Source organism: Euprymna scolopes, chromosome 41 (genome assembly GCF_053919585.1).
Source record: "Euprymna scolopes isolate OS-2025 chromosome 41, ASM5391958v1, whole genome shotgun sequence".
Classification (NCBI taxonomy): Eukaryota; Metazoa; Mollusca; class Cephalopoda; order Sepiida; family Sepiolidae; genus Euprymna; species Euprymna scolopes.
The window spans coordinates 1317917-1335000 of NC_136522.1; the positions used below are offsets into that span (position 1 = coordinate 1317917).

The following is a 17084-nucleotide window of genomic DNA, read 5'->3' on the forward strand; positions in this document are numbered from 1 at the left end:
CCTCAACCCTTATTGGGACAAGTTTCACTTTTTGAGTTTATGAAATTTCTAAAAGCACATTTGTGGATTTCTAAAAAAATGTTTACTTACCAAAAATGGGAATTTAATAAAGATGCATCCGGTTTTATCTGTAAAAAAGAAAAAAAAAAGATTTAATGAAATCTGTGAAGAACATTCAGGCCAAAAGCCACTCAAAGATATAAGTTAATGAGATGGATGGATTGTCAGTGGAATGATGATGAATATTATGAGAGGATTGAAAATAATACGGAATTACAATTTTGCCACATTCTTGCAGCACTCCCTTACAGTTGCACACGTGAGTGTATATACAGGGTTTCACTCACTTCACTAGTTTAGGATCACCTCCCACGACTTAACCTTATATATCTCAATGAGTCAAAACTGAAAAAAATCGTTATACATTTTGTACATTCATCTTAGTTTATTTTTAATCAGTTCATATACGTGTCACGTTTATACAGTGGTAACGTCACCAGCTTTGAATGCTACAGTTTCGGTTTCGATTCAAGCTGATGGCACCCAAATACTTGTTTTTTTTTGTTTTTTTTTTTACTTGTGAAATCACGACTCTATAATAATATATACAAAATCTTGACAAATTAAAATATATTTAAGCGTATTTTACACCCAGGGCAAAGCTAGGTGCCCTTGTTTGGGCGATCAGGTTTCGATCCGGGCTTGAGGTAGTTGCTGTCTAGCCACCCTGATGAGCTGTGAAACAATGAAACAGTACTGTACGTGGATGACTATAATGCTCCCTATCTGAGGTTGAGCATTTGGGAAGTGATATACAAATTACCATTAGCGTAGAAAGCGATGCTCTTTGTATAAACAAATTGAGCTTAAGTATTTGGACAATGTCAAAACATTGTTAATTCATTGCCCGCATAGCAGCAGTCTTATAGCACAAAAGTCAGAAGCTCCAACTGTCATTTGGGTGATCGGGTTTTGATCCTGACTTGAGGTAGTTGCTTGTCTAGCCGCATTCATGAGCTGTGAAACACCAAAACAATACTGTATGTGGATGACTATATATATATATATATATATATATATATATATATGCCATAATCACATTGACACGGTAATTCCTGCCAGATCAGTGAAGTTAAGCAACGTTGAGCTTGGTCAATTTTGAAATAAGTGACCATTTGGGAATTCCAAGTGCTGTATGTACTCTCCGCTTATTTCTGCGTTATTTCCAGTCAGTTTTGAGCTTCTCCTTCCTACTGGACCTAAGCAGCGCCGATTCAGAAGAGGAGTAGTTGAGGATTGTGCAACCCTTGCCTCACAATTACATGCATAGCTACCCTAACGTCAATTTTTTAATCTATTCTGCACTGATTCATGAGAAGAATAGGAACTCATCAACTTTAAAAGAAAATTCAAGGAGTATGAGCATGATTACAAAAATCGATTTTTTTAGATTTTTGTAATCATACCCATATTCTTTTTATTTTCTTTTAAAGTTGATGAGTTCCTATTCTTCTGATGAGTCAGGGCGGAAAAGATTAAAAAATTAACATAATTATATGAATGGTTCTGTGCTATGAAACAGGTGCTGTCAAGAATTGGACAATTTAACTTGCTGAAAGAAATAAACACTAAGATGGACAACATCTTAGAATTTGGAATATAGACTTTTTGTTATAATTTTATATACAGATATTTCTTTTATAAAATACTCAGTGTCTTCAGACAATATATATTTTTTAGAATGGTTCAACCCTGTAAAGTTGGCTTTAATATAAAGGGATGGTCTTTATTGAAAGTTTCGTGGATGGTTTTTGGCCTGATGAGGTGATTTTCCCTGCTAGGGGGTCATTGAAACACGTTTGCTAATGTGTAGCCAATAGCTCTCCAACAATCAATATATTGCTCTGTTTCATGCATTGAGCACTCTTTGGAATGACATATTGTGTTGTTGTTAGGATTTATACCAACAGTATAATATTATATATATATATATATATATATATATACACACACACACATACATATACATACAACTTTTTATGGTACAAAATCTATACAATGTTTTAAAAATAATATATGGAAAAACCCTAGGGGCCCCTTTTGCCAACAAACACATCAGGAGTTAATCATTGGTATATATAAACATATATATATATATATATATATAACTACTTCATTTATTCACATAAATTTAATATACGAAAGTATAGATTTATGCGTAAACTTTAAGTATTTACTTCAAAAGTGCTCAATACGTAGGTAGAGCTAGTTAGTAATTTATAAAATATATATGGCGATTAAGCTACACTGAATATTCTGCGTTTCATCCAACTATAGGATTATGCGCATAAGCCTGAAGAATCCTAGAGTGGATGAAACGTGGAATATTCAGTGTAGCTCAATCACCATATATATTTTATAAATTACTATATATATATATTAGTGTTGTGCCGATGAATCGGAATCGGAATCGGGAATCGGTTAAATCGGTAATTTTCGGGGAATCGGAATCGGCATCGGAAAAATTTGTGTATAATTTCCGATTCCAAAATCGATTCTTTGAATATTTTTCAAAAGTTAATTTTCAATTGCTTGTACCGATTATAAATATTTATTTCTTTTAAACTATTAGTAAAACTAAACTCTATAGATCTACGTACTCGTTATAGAATGAAGTTCTCATTACAAAATCACGTAATTTCATTAAATAGTTTTTGTTTTACGCTCTCTTGACTAATTATCGCAGTTTTTTTAGGAAGATTCCGAATTTCCCAAATCGTTTTTACGGCATAAAATAAAAACTATTTGATGAAATTACGTGATTTTTTTATGAGAACTTCATTCCATAACGAGTACGTAGAATATATATATATTTTTTTTTCGTTTTTTAACATAGTGTAAACTGCACAAGCACCCTTTTTTAATACGTGAAGACAGTTTAGAGCTTCATCCCAGATCTAAAAATAATTTGGTTTTCAGTGGGTTTACAAATATCGTCCAAAAGTAGAATTTCAATGAGGGGGGACTTTTAAATGTAAATATAATTTCTTTTTCAATCTGAAAAATTTCTAAATGTTTTCTCTTTATCTATTTTATCCATACTTTGATAAATTCATTGTGAGATATTCATGTATATTTTTAACTTTTCCGAAACCCGAGAAAAATGCGACGGTGTCAGACAATGTGGCTCCAGGAAAATAAAATAAAACTCTATTCGTTTGAAATCTTTTCATATTAAACTCCTTGAGAAATTTGGCAAGTGGGTGTGAAAAAGTATTGTTGTCGAAACCAATGGCATCGAAGGTGTTAATTACCCCATAATACTTTCAACTCAACTTTTGAGTGAGATTGGCGGGCTTCAGCGAGGCCTCCGTGCTCACGGAGGCCTCGGCTTCAGACGGCATTGGCGCCGTCGTAGCAATCCTTAAGTATAAACATAAACAATACCGGCAGAATCAAAGAAAATCACACTGGAAGCATATTTCAAATTAAATCAAAGGCCAAGCCTTTTCAGAATTTTGCCCATTCCTTGTTGGTCCCCCCGATTTATCGGAGAGGGACTATAGTTTTCAGTGGCGTTCGTCCGTTCGTTCGTCCGGATGATTCCCGGATAACCGTCCATTACTTTTTTCTGAAATTTTGCCACAAGTTGTACTCCAATACGTAGATGTGCACAACATCGAGTTTTTTTTTTAAGAAAACTCTCGTTGCTCCCCCAGGGGCTGAAAAGGGGTCAAAAATGCCCAAAATGGCAAAAATGACACTTTTGGTCCCATAACTTTTTTCCCGTCCATTAGATTTTACTGAAACTTGTCCAAAATGTGAAGGCAATTGTTGCAAATGTAAATTCAGTATCGCTGACCCTGGCAAAACTCTGGTTTGCGCCCCCCGGGAACTTTTAGGGCTAAAAACCACCCCTTTTTTAGGCTCTTTTTTCATATTTGTCTAAAATGTGATTATGTATCTCTATTTAGTGTTTTTTTTATGGTGCTGAACTCAAATTTACATGTCTTAAGGCCTGAAACATAGCCGTTTGTACATTTTTACAAGTAATCAGCTCCCCCATGGGGGCAAAAGAGGTAAAAAAATACCTCAAAATGACTCTAAATAGACAAAATTGACATATTTTTCAGAATAACTTTTCATCCATTCATTAGATTTTTCTGAAACTTGGCAAAACCATGGGCATACCTGATATACACCTGATGGAAGTATCACTGACCCTGGGAAAAATCAGAGTCACAAGCCCTGGAGGTTTTAGGGCTAATATTGGGTGTGGAGCAAAAGTTGAACTTAGTCATTTTTCTGAAAACTTTTGAAATTTTTTTTTCACTCAAAATTGTTTTTTTATCAGTTATGTATCACTTTTTTATCACTTTATTCGATCCCCCCCTCCTCACATAGAGGGGGACCATGCATGCACGGCTTGTTATATTTGTCAATACCGATTGCCGAGTGAGGGAGCAGCAAACATACCGACAAAACCCAACACTTATATTCTACTTTTCATTTAATTAGCAATAATGTTTGATATTATTTTTCTGGGCAAAATATTTCTTTAATTTTAGACAATTCTTTCGCTACTTTGAAAATAAACTGCATTCTTCTAAAGGTTACCTAGCGAATTTTCGCAAAGTTTCAATTTTTGTTTTGTTTATTTTACGCATATAAAATAAGTTTAGATCTTCTTTAGTTTTACTAATAGTTTAAAAGAAAGAACTATTTATAATCGGTACAAACAATTGAAAATGAACTTTTTAAAAATATTAAAAGAATCGATTTGGGAATCGGAAATTAGGCACAAATTTTTCCGATTCCAATACCGATTCCGATACCCCCCAAATTACCGATTTATCCGATTCCCGATTCCGATTAATCGACACAACACTAATATAAAACGATTAGGAATTTAAAATAGACGGTCAGTTTCACAAATAAATATAACGTAACATGAGCTGTAGTGTGTTACCAATTTTAAATTATGTGCGCTTATTGGGGATAGGGTGTCTACTTTTTAAGCGATTACACATGGTTTTACAACGTTGCAAACCGAACTTAATTTAGTGGGAAACACTTAAGTTAATATCCATAAAGAATTAGGATGGCCAGAAATGATGATCATTTTACGTTAAATTTATATTCGAAACTGATCTTACACTCTAAATTCTAAATGATCGCTTTTCTTTCCGCCAATTAAAAAAATGTTCTAACACGTAATCTATAAAAGTAATATTTCATTTTGGAATAGGGATTTAGCTGCGAGAGAAAGCACAGAAAGCTCACGCAATCTCACGTTAAAAATTGTTTTCATAATAGTAATATTATTATTTAGAAATTCGTTCGTAACAATGTGATGTGGCTTTGCTAAGTGGCGTTGTTAAATATATTGTTCTTACATCGTTTTCTTATTTTGCCTACCAATCTTCGAATATTTTCCACTATTCATGTAAGTAGCATGTTATACAGTAAATACGAACTGGTACAATATAGCTTTGTTTTAAAATCAAAATAAATGTTTTGTTGTGTTACAATTTTTAATCAATTACAAGGCAAACATTTGAGATAAAATATACGCGGACGTTAACCAGGGGTTTATGTAATAATTTGAAAATTTACGAAAAAAACAAACTAAAAAAATCTCTAATTAAATATGTATAAATTTTACAAGAATCGGAATCGGGAATCGGATCGGAATCGGAAATTTTGAACGGAATCGGAATCGGAAAGAATTTTGGCATCGTCCCATCACTAATATATATATATATATATATATATATATATATATATATATATATATATATATAATGTATAGAAGTTTACTGCACTACATAGAACGTAAAATAATGTTTGTTTAAGGTTTGTCAAAAGTGATAACGAAAAAGAAAAAAGGAAAAAGAGGAAAAATCAAACCGAAATTGGGTAAATCCAAAATATGATATCTTTTGAATGCGTTCTGAAGCAAAAGAATTTTATATCTGTTTTCAGAGTTTTAAAATAGTAGCAAAAGATGAAGGTGAACATGAAGGATATTTAATCCCGTGCGGTTGTGATGAATAATTCAAAAGCTGTTAAGGGATGATCAGAAATCCATCAGTTGATGAAAATTCAAATATACATCATTGTATCAGGACCAAATTATATATGAACTACCAGCCTGACCACCATCATGGAGTGCAGTTTCATAAAATGCTAAAACCAGCAAATTTTTTGCTCCGCTATCTATATGATTTGTTAACTAGTTTCTTTCCTTTGAAAAGAAGAATCTTACATTCTTTGAAACTCCATGGAATAAGGATATTTTATTGCCTTTCTTTATTGGAGGTAATCTGCCGAAAAATAAATTTTTTACATGTAAATTTCCAGTTTGTAGTTTTTATTTATTCTTAGGAGATCTGCGTTTATATATATATAAGGGAAAAGGGGGGAAAAAAAACGACAATATAAAAATATATACTAATGCATATAAATTTAATTGTTGATTCAATAGGGTTGGTTGGTTGTTTTACGGCATATCAACCCTTTTCAGGTTATTTAATGCCGAATCCAAAGATTTTGAAGAAAAATTTTTTAATATAATATATTTGTTGTTTTCAAGTCGGTTTCTATTTAACCCATAGTTGGGACCCTAACAGGTACTACCACTCTGGGTCAGATGGGACCTGGGAGCAATGGTAATTAAAGGGTGACTCCACACTCCCCAAAGCCCGCAAGCTGGGGCCTCACCACTGGATATAGTTTAAGGTCATATCCAGGACCAGATTCAATAGGGAGATTACATCAATTAAGGGTACAGGATATATATATATATATATATATATATATATATATATATATATATATGTATGTTCTTTATACCTAGGCATTTCAAAGCCTGATGCTTCTTATCAAAAAAAGAAAGAAGGTGCTAGGTAACATGTGAGAAATGTGACGTCTAGCGATAACTACATTAGGAACAAAATAATGAAGTGTCTAAGGTAGAGAGTAAAAAGTATAGATGTGGACAGAGGAAAATTGAAAACCTAAAGTGATAAGGGGATGTAGGACAAAATTGTGATTATCACATGATGGATATAAGTGGGATGTTAAGGATTTTGTTTGCCATAATAATAATTTATGAAAATATATGTGTGGTAGTTAAGCTACACAGAAGCTTCCGTGTTTCATCCCCATAGAGAATTGACAGATTAATTGTGTAGCTAAACTGCCATATAGATCATTCCACAACTTAGTACCTAGCTCTACTCACATATTAAGCACTCAGAAAATAGATACATAAAATATTATTTCCTTAGAACATTTTATGTGAATATATGAAATAATAATTTTATATATACTAGCATGGGCGCCCGGTGTTGCTGGGTGGTTTGGATGTGTATGTTGAGCAACAAAAAAAAAAAAAAAAAAAAAAAAGTGGTAGTAGGAAGGCAGGCTCGAACCCATACCGCAAAGGAGGAAAAGAACGGGGTAAATCCTAACGTTTATGCTGTTACAACCACCGCTAAACCAGAAGCGACATTTTTTTTAAATTAAGGCTAGACAATCTAAAGGAGAGGATAATGTTAAAAAATATCGGTGAAAAAAGTGCCTAGTTGAAGGGGAAGATATTAATGTTTTTAGCCAATTTTTCGATATTGGTCGTATGAAAGATCGAACTTTAAAACGATACTGACCATCGCCTCTATTGAAAGTTTAAAGCAGAGATGCAAACAGACATACATACATACATTTATATATTGGTAACTAAAGATTTTCGACCCAAACCGATGAAAAAGCTTGCCCTATCTCTGAATACCCTTTATGTAAAATTTCAAATATTTAGACCAGAAATTGTCTGAGTAATTTGGAAGAGACCGCAGGTCAATTTTTTTAAACTTTGACCCCTATTATGACCCCTTAAAATTTATTGTTTTGGGCTCAAATCAAGTTATTAAGTTAGATTCATGTCCAAGGAACCTATATCTAAAATTTCAAGTGCGTAGACCCAAAATTGTCGGAGGAGTTTGGTAGAGTTCTCAAAAGTCAAATCGTTGAACTTTGACTCCTTAATCGCCAAATTTCTGGTCCAAAACCGATCACATCGATTTTCCCAAATCTCAGTAACCTGTATATCAAATTTCGAGTCTGTAGACTAAAAATTGACAGAGTTATTGCATAGGGAAATGTACACAGACACACACACAGACACTTTCACTTTTATATATATATATATATATATATATATATATATATATATATATATACATATACATACATATATATATGTAGGTACGAATGACTGTGCAAAAGCACCAAAACACCAGTAGTGTTCGTGATACCCCTAAATCTAGTCATCCTAGAGTTACTCCTTATAAGGAAATCGGAAGACGATGCTATCAAGATCCACAGCCTCGGAAACAGATTTGAAACAGCTCCACAAATCCAACAACAGTGCAATCTTGTTAAAAAAGTGCTTTCTTTCTACAGTTAAGAACAGATTGAAGGAATTTAATTTGCGAGGCTGTGTTGCAAGATGCAAGCCAATGATTTCTGTAAAGAACAGAAAGCGCCATCTGGACTTTGTCAGATGCAATGAAGATCATGACTCTTCATATTTGTTGAAATGATTTTTAGCGATGAAAACAAGTTCAATAGACTAGGCAGTGATGATAGGCAGTATATCCATCAAAGAAAAGACAAAGAATTTAACCCGACAGGTTTTAATGCTGCAAAGGCGTTGGAGGTTCAGTTTTGGTGTGGGGCATTGTAAACGTCAATTGTCCAGGGCCTATAGTTCGCTTGCAAGGTTGAATTAATTCAACCAAGTACATTAATATGTTGACTGAGCATTTTCTACCCTACTTGGTCGGAATTTGGACGATAATCTCATCTTTGTGCAGGATAATGCTCCTATTCACACAGCTGGCAATGTCAAGAGGTTCCTGGAAGAGCATGATATTCCGTGTTTGGATTGGCCTGCACAATCTCCAGACCTCAATCCTATCGAAAACATATGGCATTACATCAAGCAACAGCTACACAATGATAAAATGTTAAATCTGGAAGAAATTTGGACAAAAATTAAAGAAAAGTGGGATGCCTATTCACCAGAGATTTGCCCCAGTCTAATTCAAGGAATGCTCAAAAGATTGCAGGCTGTCGAATTGCAGAAGGGCTCTGCTACTAAATATTAACAAGTTCATTGTGTTTCTGTTGTATTTGTGTTGCATTAATGTTCTAAAGTTACATTCAAATAACAATTTTCCATTGTGTGGAGTTTCTTTTTGCCTTCTCGATTTTAAGTTAATTTTTTAAATTGACGTGAACACTGGGATACTTCAATTAAAAGTCAAATATAAACAGGTAAAATTATACAGGAATAAAAGGTGAATCAAATGAGGTATAAGTTGTTTAAACAGTTGCATTCAATTTAGTTTAAAATTTGTGGCTTTTGAAAAAATGACAAGTGCAGACTTTCTTTTTGATGCCACTGTACACCCAAGCAAAAATATATATATACTAGCTTTACCCTGCCACACGTTGCTGTGGCTCAATTTGGTGTAATGGAAAAGTCTAAGAAAAAGAGAAAGTGCATGTTTCTTATATTCCTAGTACAGCAATCGTCTCCCACCCCAAAAAAAAAAAATGCAAAAATCTAAGAAGTGGTACTCTTGCAGTATGTAATGATCTGATATGTTAGTGTTTTATTTCATGTAAAATGTTTAATCATCACGAAGAACACAGTGTGTATGCCTGTATTTGGAGAAGAGAAATGGTTGCGGACTTTGTTGAATATTTTAAGTTTGGGTAAATAAGTTAAAAACTATCTAAGACAGAGTTTTTTTAGTTTGAACTGACTTTCGCGAACGTAACGTAATGAACGGTGTTCGCCAGTAGTCGTATGTTTGGAAGATGCAGATAAAGACTGTTTTTCGAGCCCACTAAACGGTACATGTACATTAAATCGAAAGGGTTTGTCTTAGTAAACACAGATACAAAAAAGTTGTGGGAAACTCAGTACGTAGCAAATGTAATTTCGTTAATGAAAAGGAAGCATTCATAAATGTTAATATAAACACATGCGGAATTCTTAAATAAAGAAAAAGCATAATTTTCTGATCTTAATCGGACGTTTATCTGGTTCTGTATTTTGTTTTTGTTTTTCAATTGAATGCAAGTAATTACACGATCAAAATATGTAAGTAATAAAAATAAATAATAAATTGCTCATAGTTAGAATCGTCGGTTAGAGTCGTCCAAACCGGAAGTAAGAACGGAGTAGTCGCGCAGTTTATATTATTGTTTTTGATTTTCAAGTGTAATGCAAGTAATTTCATGATATCGTTGCGTTGTAATAGTAATTTGTAAAAAATGAGATGTTAGTTTCCAAAAATCTGTGAAGTTGAAAGCAGTAATAAATGAAGCTCATAGTTAGAATCGTCGGTTGGAGTCGTCTAAACCGGAAGTAAAAACTCAGTAGTCTCACAGTGTGTGAAATAAATGCAAAACAAAACAATCTAATCTTAATCGGACGTTTAGTGCGTTTAATTTTTTTTTTGTTTTTGTTTTTTAAATGAAATGCAAGTAATTTCACGGTATCGTTCGAATAATAAATTGTAACTAAGAAATTGTTTGTTTATTTAATAACAAGTTTTTAGTGGGAAATACTAATAAATAAAGCTTGTGGTTTGAGTCGTCAGAACCGGAAGTAAAATCAGAGTAGGCACGCAGTTTGCGTTCGATGTAAGAAAAAAAAAAAAAGGCAAAAAGATAATGTTAATGGGACCGTAATTCATGTTTTCTTTTTTTCTTTTTTTTATGGGAGCGAAGGAGGAAAAAAATAGATTAAAAAAAAAAAAAAAAAAAAAGAAAAAAATGGCTTTAATAACGCTTTACGATTCCGAACCGATGTTTAATCCTACTATTTCTTGTGGACGCATTCTCAGTGGTGTTAAGTGGTAACAGGAGTAGTAGGAATTTAATAGAGAGAAAAGATTTTACAACATCCATTGATTCTAACTGGTTTTGACAGTAAACTCTCACCAGAAAAAATGTAGGAATGTACGGTTATCAAGGAAGTATAAGGATAATAGGCCTATAGCACACCTCAGATCCCGTGCTGCAGTTTACATTTGCATGTAATGTCTTGCTTTTTAATCCTATTAAGGTCAAACTCAGACTGGAACAAATGAGTTCATTTTATTTATATGTATATATATATATATATTATATACACACACACACACACACACGAGCAAAGACTTTACGCGTATGCTCGGGTACCCACTTCGCGGGCACCCTTGCAGTAAGTGGATGTTGTAGGAGCCGAACCAAATATGACCTTAACCTTTGACATTGACCTTGAAAAATGGTCTGAACCATTCCTAGGTCGGAGACCATCATCATGTCAGGTTTGATCATGATCGGTCTAGTGGTGTGCACTGTAGAAGAATATATATATATATATATATATATACATAGGCTATGACCTTGACCTTTGACCGTAACCTTGAAAAATGGTGTTCACCATTCCTAGGTGAGGGACCATCATCATGCTAGGTTTGATCATGATTGGTCCAGTTGTGGTGGTTGTAGGAAAGGTGTACACACAGACACATACACTACTACTTTATATATAGATAGACTAGCAAACCGCCCGGTGTTGCCCATTCGTAAAATGCACATAAATATTATATTTTAATTTATACAGAAACTAAGATGTGTGCATCCAATATACCAAATTTCAAGTCCGTAGATCAAAAATCTGTTGAGTACATAGGTTGATAAGTGTTCTTACATGCATAATCCCACTTTTATGTACATATATATGTGTGTGTGTGTAGATATATTTGTGTTATTTACAAACGTGTATACACACACTAGTTAATAACATGGCACATACCACACAAAAAAAAAAAAAAAAATTAAAAGCTAATTACTCTATAAACAACAAACAACACTATTTCTTGTTCTTTTTGAACTTTACAACACAAACACTTTTTGACTTCTGAAGAGGAGTGTTATAACTCTACAACACGTACACTTTTGCCATAAAATGAGGCATACCATAACGATCAAACTAAACAAAAGAATAATTTACCTGAATGCACCTTGTAGCAATCGGGCTGTCGTTAGCCCTGAGATGGAACATTTCAACACCACGTTTGACAGTCGGAGCGGAAGGCAATTTTCTTTTACCATTGTGGATTACAAATTTACGGTTGAAGTGAGACAAGAATTTCAGATTCTCCTGCTGTTGATGCGTTCGGACAACTTCCAATTTGTCGCCAAAAAGGCTTTCAAATTTCTTTTGAAGACTAAAATAATAAAAAAATTTTAAAAAAGTTAAATAAAAATTAAATTTAAAAAATTAAATTTGAAACAAAACCAATCATTAGGAAAAGCTGCTAGGTGTAGGGGCTTCAAATATGCGCTATATTTAATTTAGTTTTATATAAAACTCTTTGTAAAAAATCAGATAACTCTAATATTAGTGAATTTTTTTTTAACGATAGGTATAAGACATCAATTAACAAACGTCACTCGAATTTCAGTTTCTTTAATTTTATTAAGATTTTATTTTTTGCAGATTGTAATATGGCATGACCACCATTTTGAAATCACTACTATACAGGGTGTTCCAAAAGTCTTGGGAAAATTTCAAGTCCTCATATCTGCTTAACTATGAATGATAGTAAGATGACAGTGGTGCCATTTTAAAGCTAAATTCATTAAGTTTTTTTGTAAGGCTTTTGATTTTTTCATTTCTTTTTAGATCTAGTAATGGCGTTCACTCAACCAGAAAAGGCATTTTGTGTGCCTGAATTTGCAAAAACTGAATCATGAACACTTGTTCAACATGCATTTTGCAAAAAATTTGGAAAACAATCACCAAAAAGGAAGTCCATAGTGAGATGGCTTGGTAAATTTGTGGCGGTTGGGTGCTTATGCCTAACTAAGTGAACGGGATGTCCCTCAACTTCAGAACATGTAGTTGAACAAGTTCAAACTGCATGTTTTGAATTGGATTATCGGCTTGATATATGCCGTGTGACCAAGACTGTTCACATTGAACATCTTTGTGTAACCTAACCTGGAATCCTTCAATGTAAACACAAGAGTCCTGGTTGCGGGATCAGAAATGTAACTCAACTTGGGCTTAAATGTGCCACTTGGGCACTAACCCTAAGTCCCGGTGGCTACACGTTTTACTCTGTCTAGTGGTAGACCCTTCATGGGTGACCAGACTCTTACTGGTCACTGGAAAATACCACTCGGATGTTCGGAACACACAAAACATGCGCGACCCTAAATCTGTGTGGCAACACCGTTCACTTGGGCTGGCTGAATGTCACTTTGACTCGTCGTGCTGAGTTCTCTTCTCACGTCAGCTTTGTCTGTATCCTCACTGTCTGGGCTTCACAGTACATTTGAAATCAACTTCAATTCGACAGGCAATCAACAAACAAAGAAAAACCATTTGTAAAGTCAGGGCTTGTCTCTTCACAGTGTAGATTCAAGGGCTTAGAATAGGGTGAGACTTAAGTCAAGAGTTTCTCTCTGACTGGTGTGAAAGTCCCAGATGGTTGGCAGAGTGTGTCTTAAGTCAGGGGTTTCTCTCTGACTAGTGTGAAAACCGCAGACAGTTAGCAGAGTGTGCCCCTGCCTTTTATTATATTGAGAATCAAGTGGGCTTAACCTCACCTCCGATCCCCAGAATTTCATTTCACAATTCTCAGAAAAACAATCTCAGGCAGTTTTTGAAATTCTTAAGCTCTAAAAAAATTTTCCTCTTCTTCTTCCTCAAATATGTATATCTGACTGCCACTCTCAACAGGAGGGTCCATTGTCTTTACCCTCCATTGGGACTACCTTAAACCATCACTCACGTGGGAGGGTTCCTTCTCTTCTTGCTTCATTTGCATAACCAAGGGTTTTTTTCCCAAGTGTTATTTCAGATGAGTAAAAAAATAAATAATTTGGTTATCTTTTAGGGGCTGATCACATTCCCAGACAATAATCAAGAAACACTTGAATTTGTATCCACCATCTTATTTTTCCTTATCCAAAGAAACTCATAATATCTGGCTTATATTTCAAGTAACCCAATAATAAATTTGGACCACCCAGAATTTGGTTAACTATTTTTCTTAACAAGGGTGGCCTTTTTAGATGAACTTATGAAATCGTCAAAAGGCGCGATTGCTGACATTTTTTCAAGATTATATTCAAAACATCAATGTTTTCAGCTGTTTTTTTAATGACTGTTTATGTCAACAAAAATTATCATGACCCCCCCCCCAAAAAAAAACAGATTTCTTTACGTGTACTAAATCAATATCATAAAAACCTTTTTTCTTTTATTTTATATGGAGGTCACCACTTATCAAGGCCCGAAGGCCACTCGGGGATAAGGGTTATTGCGTGTACAGTAGTCAATGGGATAGTATCGTAGTAATTGGAGATTTGATAAAGTGTCTTACTTAAGGGGCGATTCATCAGGAATTTGTTTATGTTGGACTTGAAGACATCCAAGTTGTAGTAAGGTGGGAAACAGACAAACAGAAGAGAGTTCTACAGGTGTGCACTTCTAAGAAAGAAACTTTGTTCATGGAATCTACGTTTTGATTTAGGCACAGATAAAGAGTGGGGAAAATTACTGACAGTGGTTTCAGCTAGACGGGTGTTTTTCGTGAAAGATTGGCGAGGGGGGACCAGAAAATGGAGCTTAAACGAGTACCTGCCATGGAAATAACGATAAAACAGAGACAGGCTCGCAACGTCTCTTCTGTGGGAGAGAGGTTGCAGGGAAGAGAAAAGGGCATCCCCCATTAAGCCACACAGTCTATTTTGTACTCTGTCAAGGTAGGATAGGCTGTTTTTAGCAGATCCAGCCCAGATGTGGCAGCAGTACTCCATTCTTGGACGTACTTGGCTTTTATACAGATAGAGAATTGCATCAGTAGTGAGATATCTTCTGGAGTGGTAAAAGGATCCCACCATTTTCCCAGCAACCTGGGCAACAGACTTGATGTACGTGTTCCATTTCAGATCATTTCTTCACAATGCTCGTTCTTTCCATTATCATCATCATTATTGTTACATCCAACGACACTGTCGCATTCGAACATTCCATAAAAAACCTGAGATTACAAGCTTTCTGAATATACCAGATGTGTTTTTATATTCTTAATGGTTCTCGAGATATTTATTATTTTTATATCATTAATAGTTCTCGAGATATTCAATGTTAAAATGTGTTCAAGACTATGGAACCAGTAACTTTCCTCCTTTTTTCTTTCAAGATGGCAACCAGCATGCCTGACGAAAGTTGAAGGCAACACCGATCAAAACATGGTACAACTAACCCTCAAGATGAGAACAATAGTCCGATCAAAACAAGTAGTTAAAATAATCAACCTTCATCTTAAAAATTCAGAACTGTAAAATCATTTTTGTTAAATTTTGTTTTTAAATAAGAACCTGGCAAACCGCAAGTTTTGCTTACGCGATAAAAAAGGGGCTAACCTGAAAGTAAAAGTGAGCCATCCCATATTGCTGGCCTCTCGACCCTGCCAGAAGTACACAATACACTTGTAGTCATCTTCTGGGGGTTCGGCGTTTTCATCGTCCTCCTCATCGGAAAATTCCACAGCAATCCAGTAACGACACAGGAACACGTAACAATCTTGGCTGTAAAAGTGACCTTGAAATAAAAAGAAATAAAAAATTAGGTCAGTATTTGCTATAAATATATTATTAAATATTAGGTTGATGATGATTTCATCAGACCATAATCTAATATTTAATGTGTCTAATAAATATAAGGTGCCTTAAATAAGTTTCCAGATGTTTTGTGTACAAGCATTTAAAATTGTCATAGAGTCTTGAAAATTCAGTATCTTATTGCTATACATCTTATAAGACGACTGACTAATGTTTAAGATTTCAGGTTCAAATGAACAGCTACAGTAGGAATTGGAATACACCCTACTAAAGCCTAACTGTCAAAGCTGGTGAATTTCAAAACTGCACTCAGGCCGTGAGGACACTTTAGAAGAACGATATGCAATAAAATTCTGTATTAAACTTGGAACAAAATGCCACAGAAACGTATGGAATACTTCAGACTGCTTTTGGACCATCTTGTATAAATTGAGCATCAGTTTTTGAGTGACATAAGAGATTCAAGGAGGGCAAGTAGTCTGTGAGGGATGATGAGTAGTGTGGGAGGAGTAAGGAAGTCAGAACACCAGAGTTGATTGGCCAAATAAAGAATTTCATGGATAAGGACCATTGTGTGTCTATAGAGATTGTTTGGGTTTTTTTTTTTGTTTTATGGCATATCAACCACTTTTGGGTCGTTGGGTTCTCGTTTTCCAGTATAATTGGGAAGTGGTCACTTCCACATGTACTGTCGTGTGTTTTCCAGCTATAGTCCATGTATACGGTTGTGTCACATAACGTTAGGTCTATTGCTGATAGTGTTTCTGTTACTGGATGAAGGTATGTGTTCTCTTTGTTATTGAGTTGATTATTTTTACAATGATTTGACCTCTTTTGTTGTTGGTTTTTTTTTACTGTCCCATATTTTGTTATGGCTATTAAAGTCGGCCACCAATAAAAAAGGTTTTAGTAGTTGTTAGATTAGATCATTTAGTTTTATTTAATTTATTGTTTCGTTCAGTGGTATATAAAGTGAGCAGAGAGTTTTTGCTTTGTGTAATGTTGCGGTTATTGCAACAGCTTGCATACTTGTTTTTAAGTTTACTGCGCTGTGTGGAATATTTTTATTAATGAATAATGATGATCCACCAGTGGTGATGTTTGATGTTTTGTTTATGTAGTTGTATATTGAGTAATGTTTTATATTAATTCTGTCATTTTCTTTTAAGTGCGTTTCTTGCAGGCAAATTTTTGCTGGAAGAAGGGTTTTGATGAGGAGTATTATTTCTTCAAGATTAAATTTTAGGCCTTTTATATTCCATTGTAGTATTTTATTAGCCATGATTTATGTTTAATTTTCTTGTTTTGGATTGTTGATTTTGGATTGTTAATTTTTATGTTTTGTTATTTTAATGATTTGGATTGTTGATGGTTTTGTTATT

General features: G+C 34.3%; 1 protein-coding gene across 2 annotated transcripts in view; it reads right to left on the reverse strand.

The window, feature by feature from the left end:
* Window positions 1-17084, reverse strand: part of LOC145266298 (protein flightless-1 homolog) — a 146948-nt gene that overhangs the window by 14782 nt on the left and 115082 nt on the right. For both annotated transcript variants that reach the window (XM_080121848.1, XM_080121847.1), the window contains 3 exons: window positions 15505-15682; window positions 12077-12293; window positions 91-128 (listed from right to left, as the gene is read on the reverse strand). In XM_080121848.1, the coding sequence (XP_079977974.1) occupies window positions 91-128; window positions 12077-12293; window positions 15505-15682 (433 nt within the window). The remainder of the gene's footprint in view (window positions 1-90; window positions 129-12076; window positions 12294-15504; window positions 15683-17084) is intronic.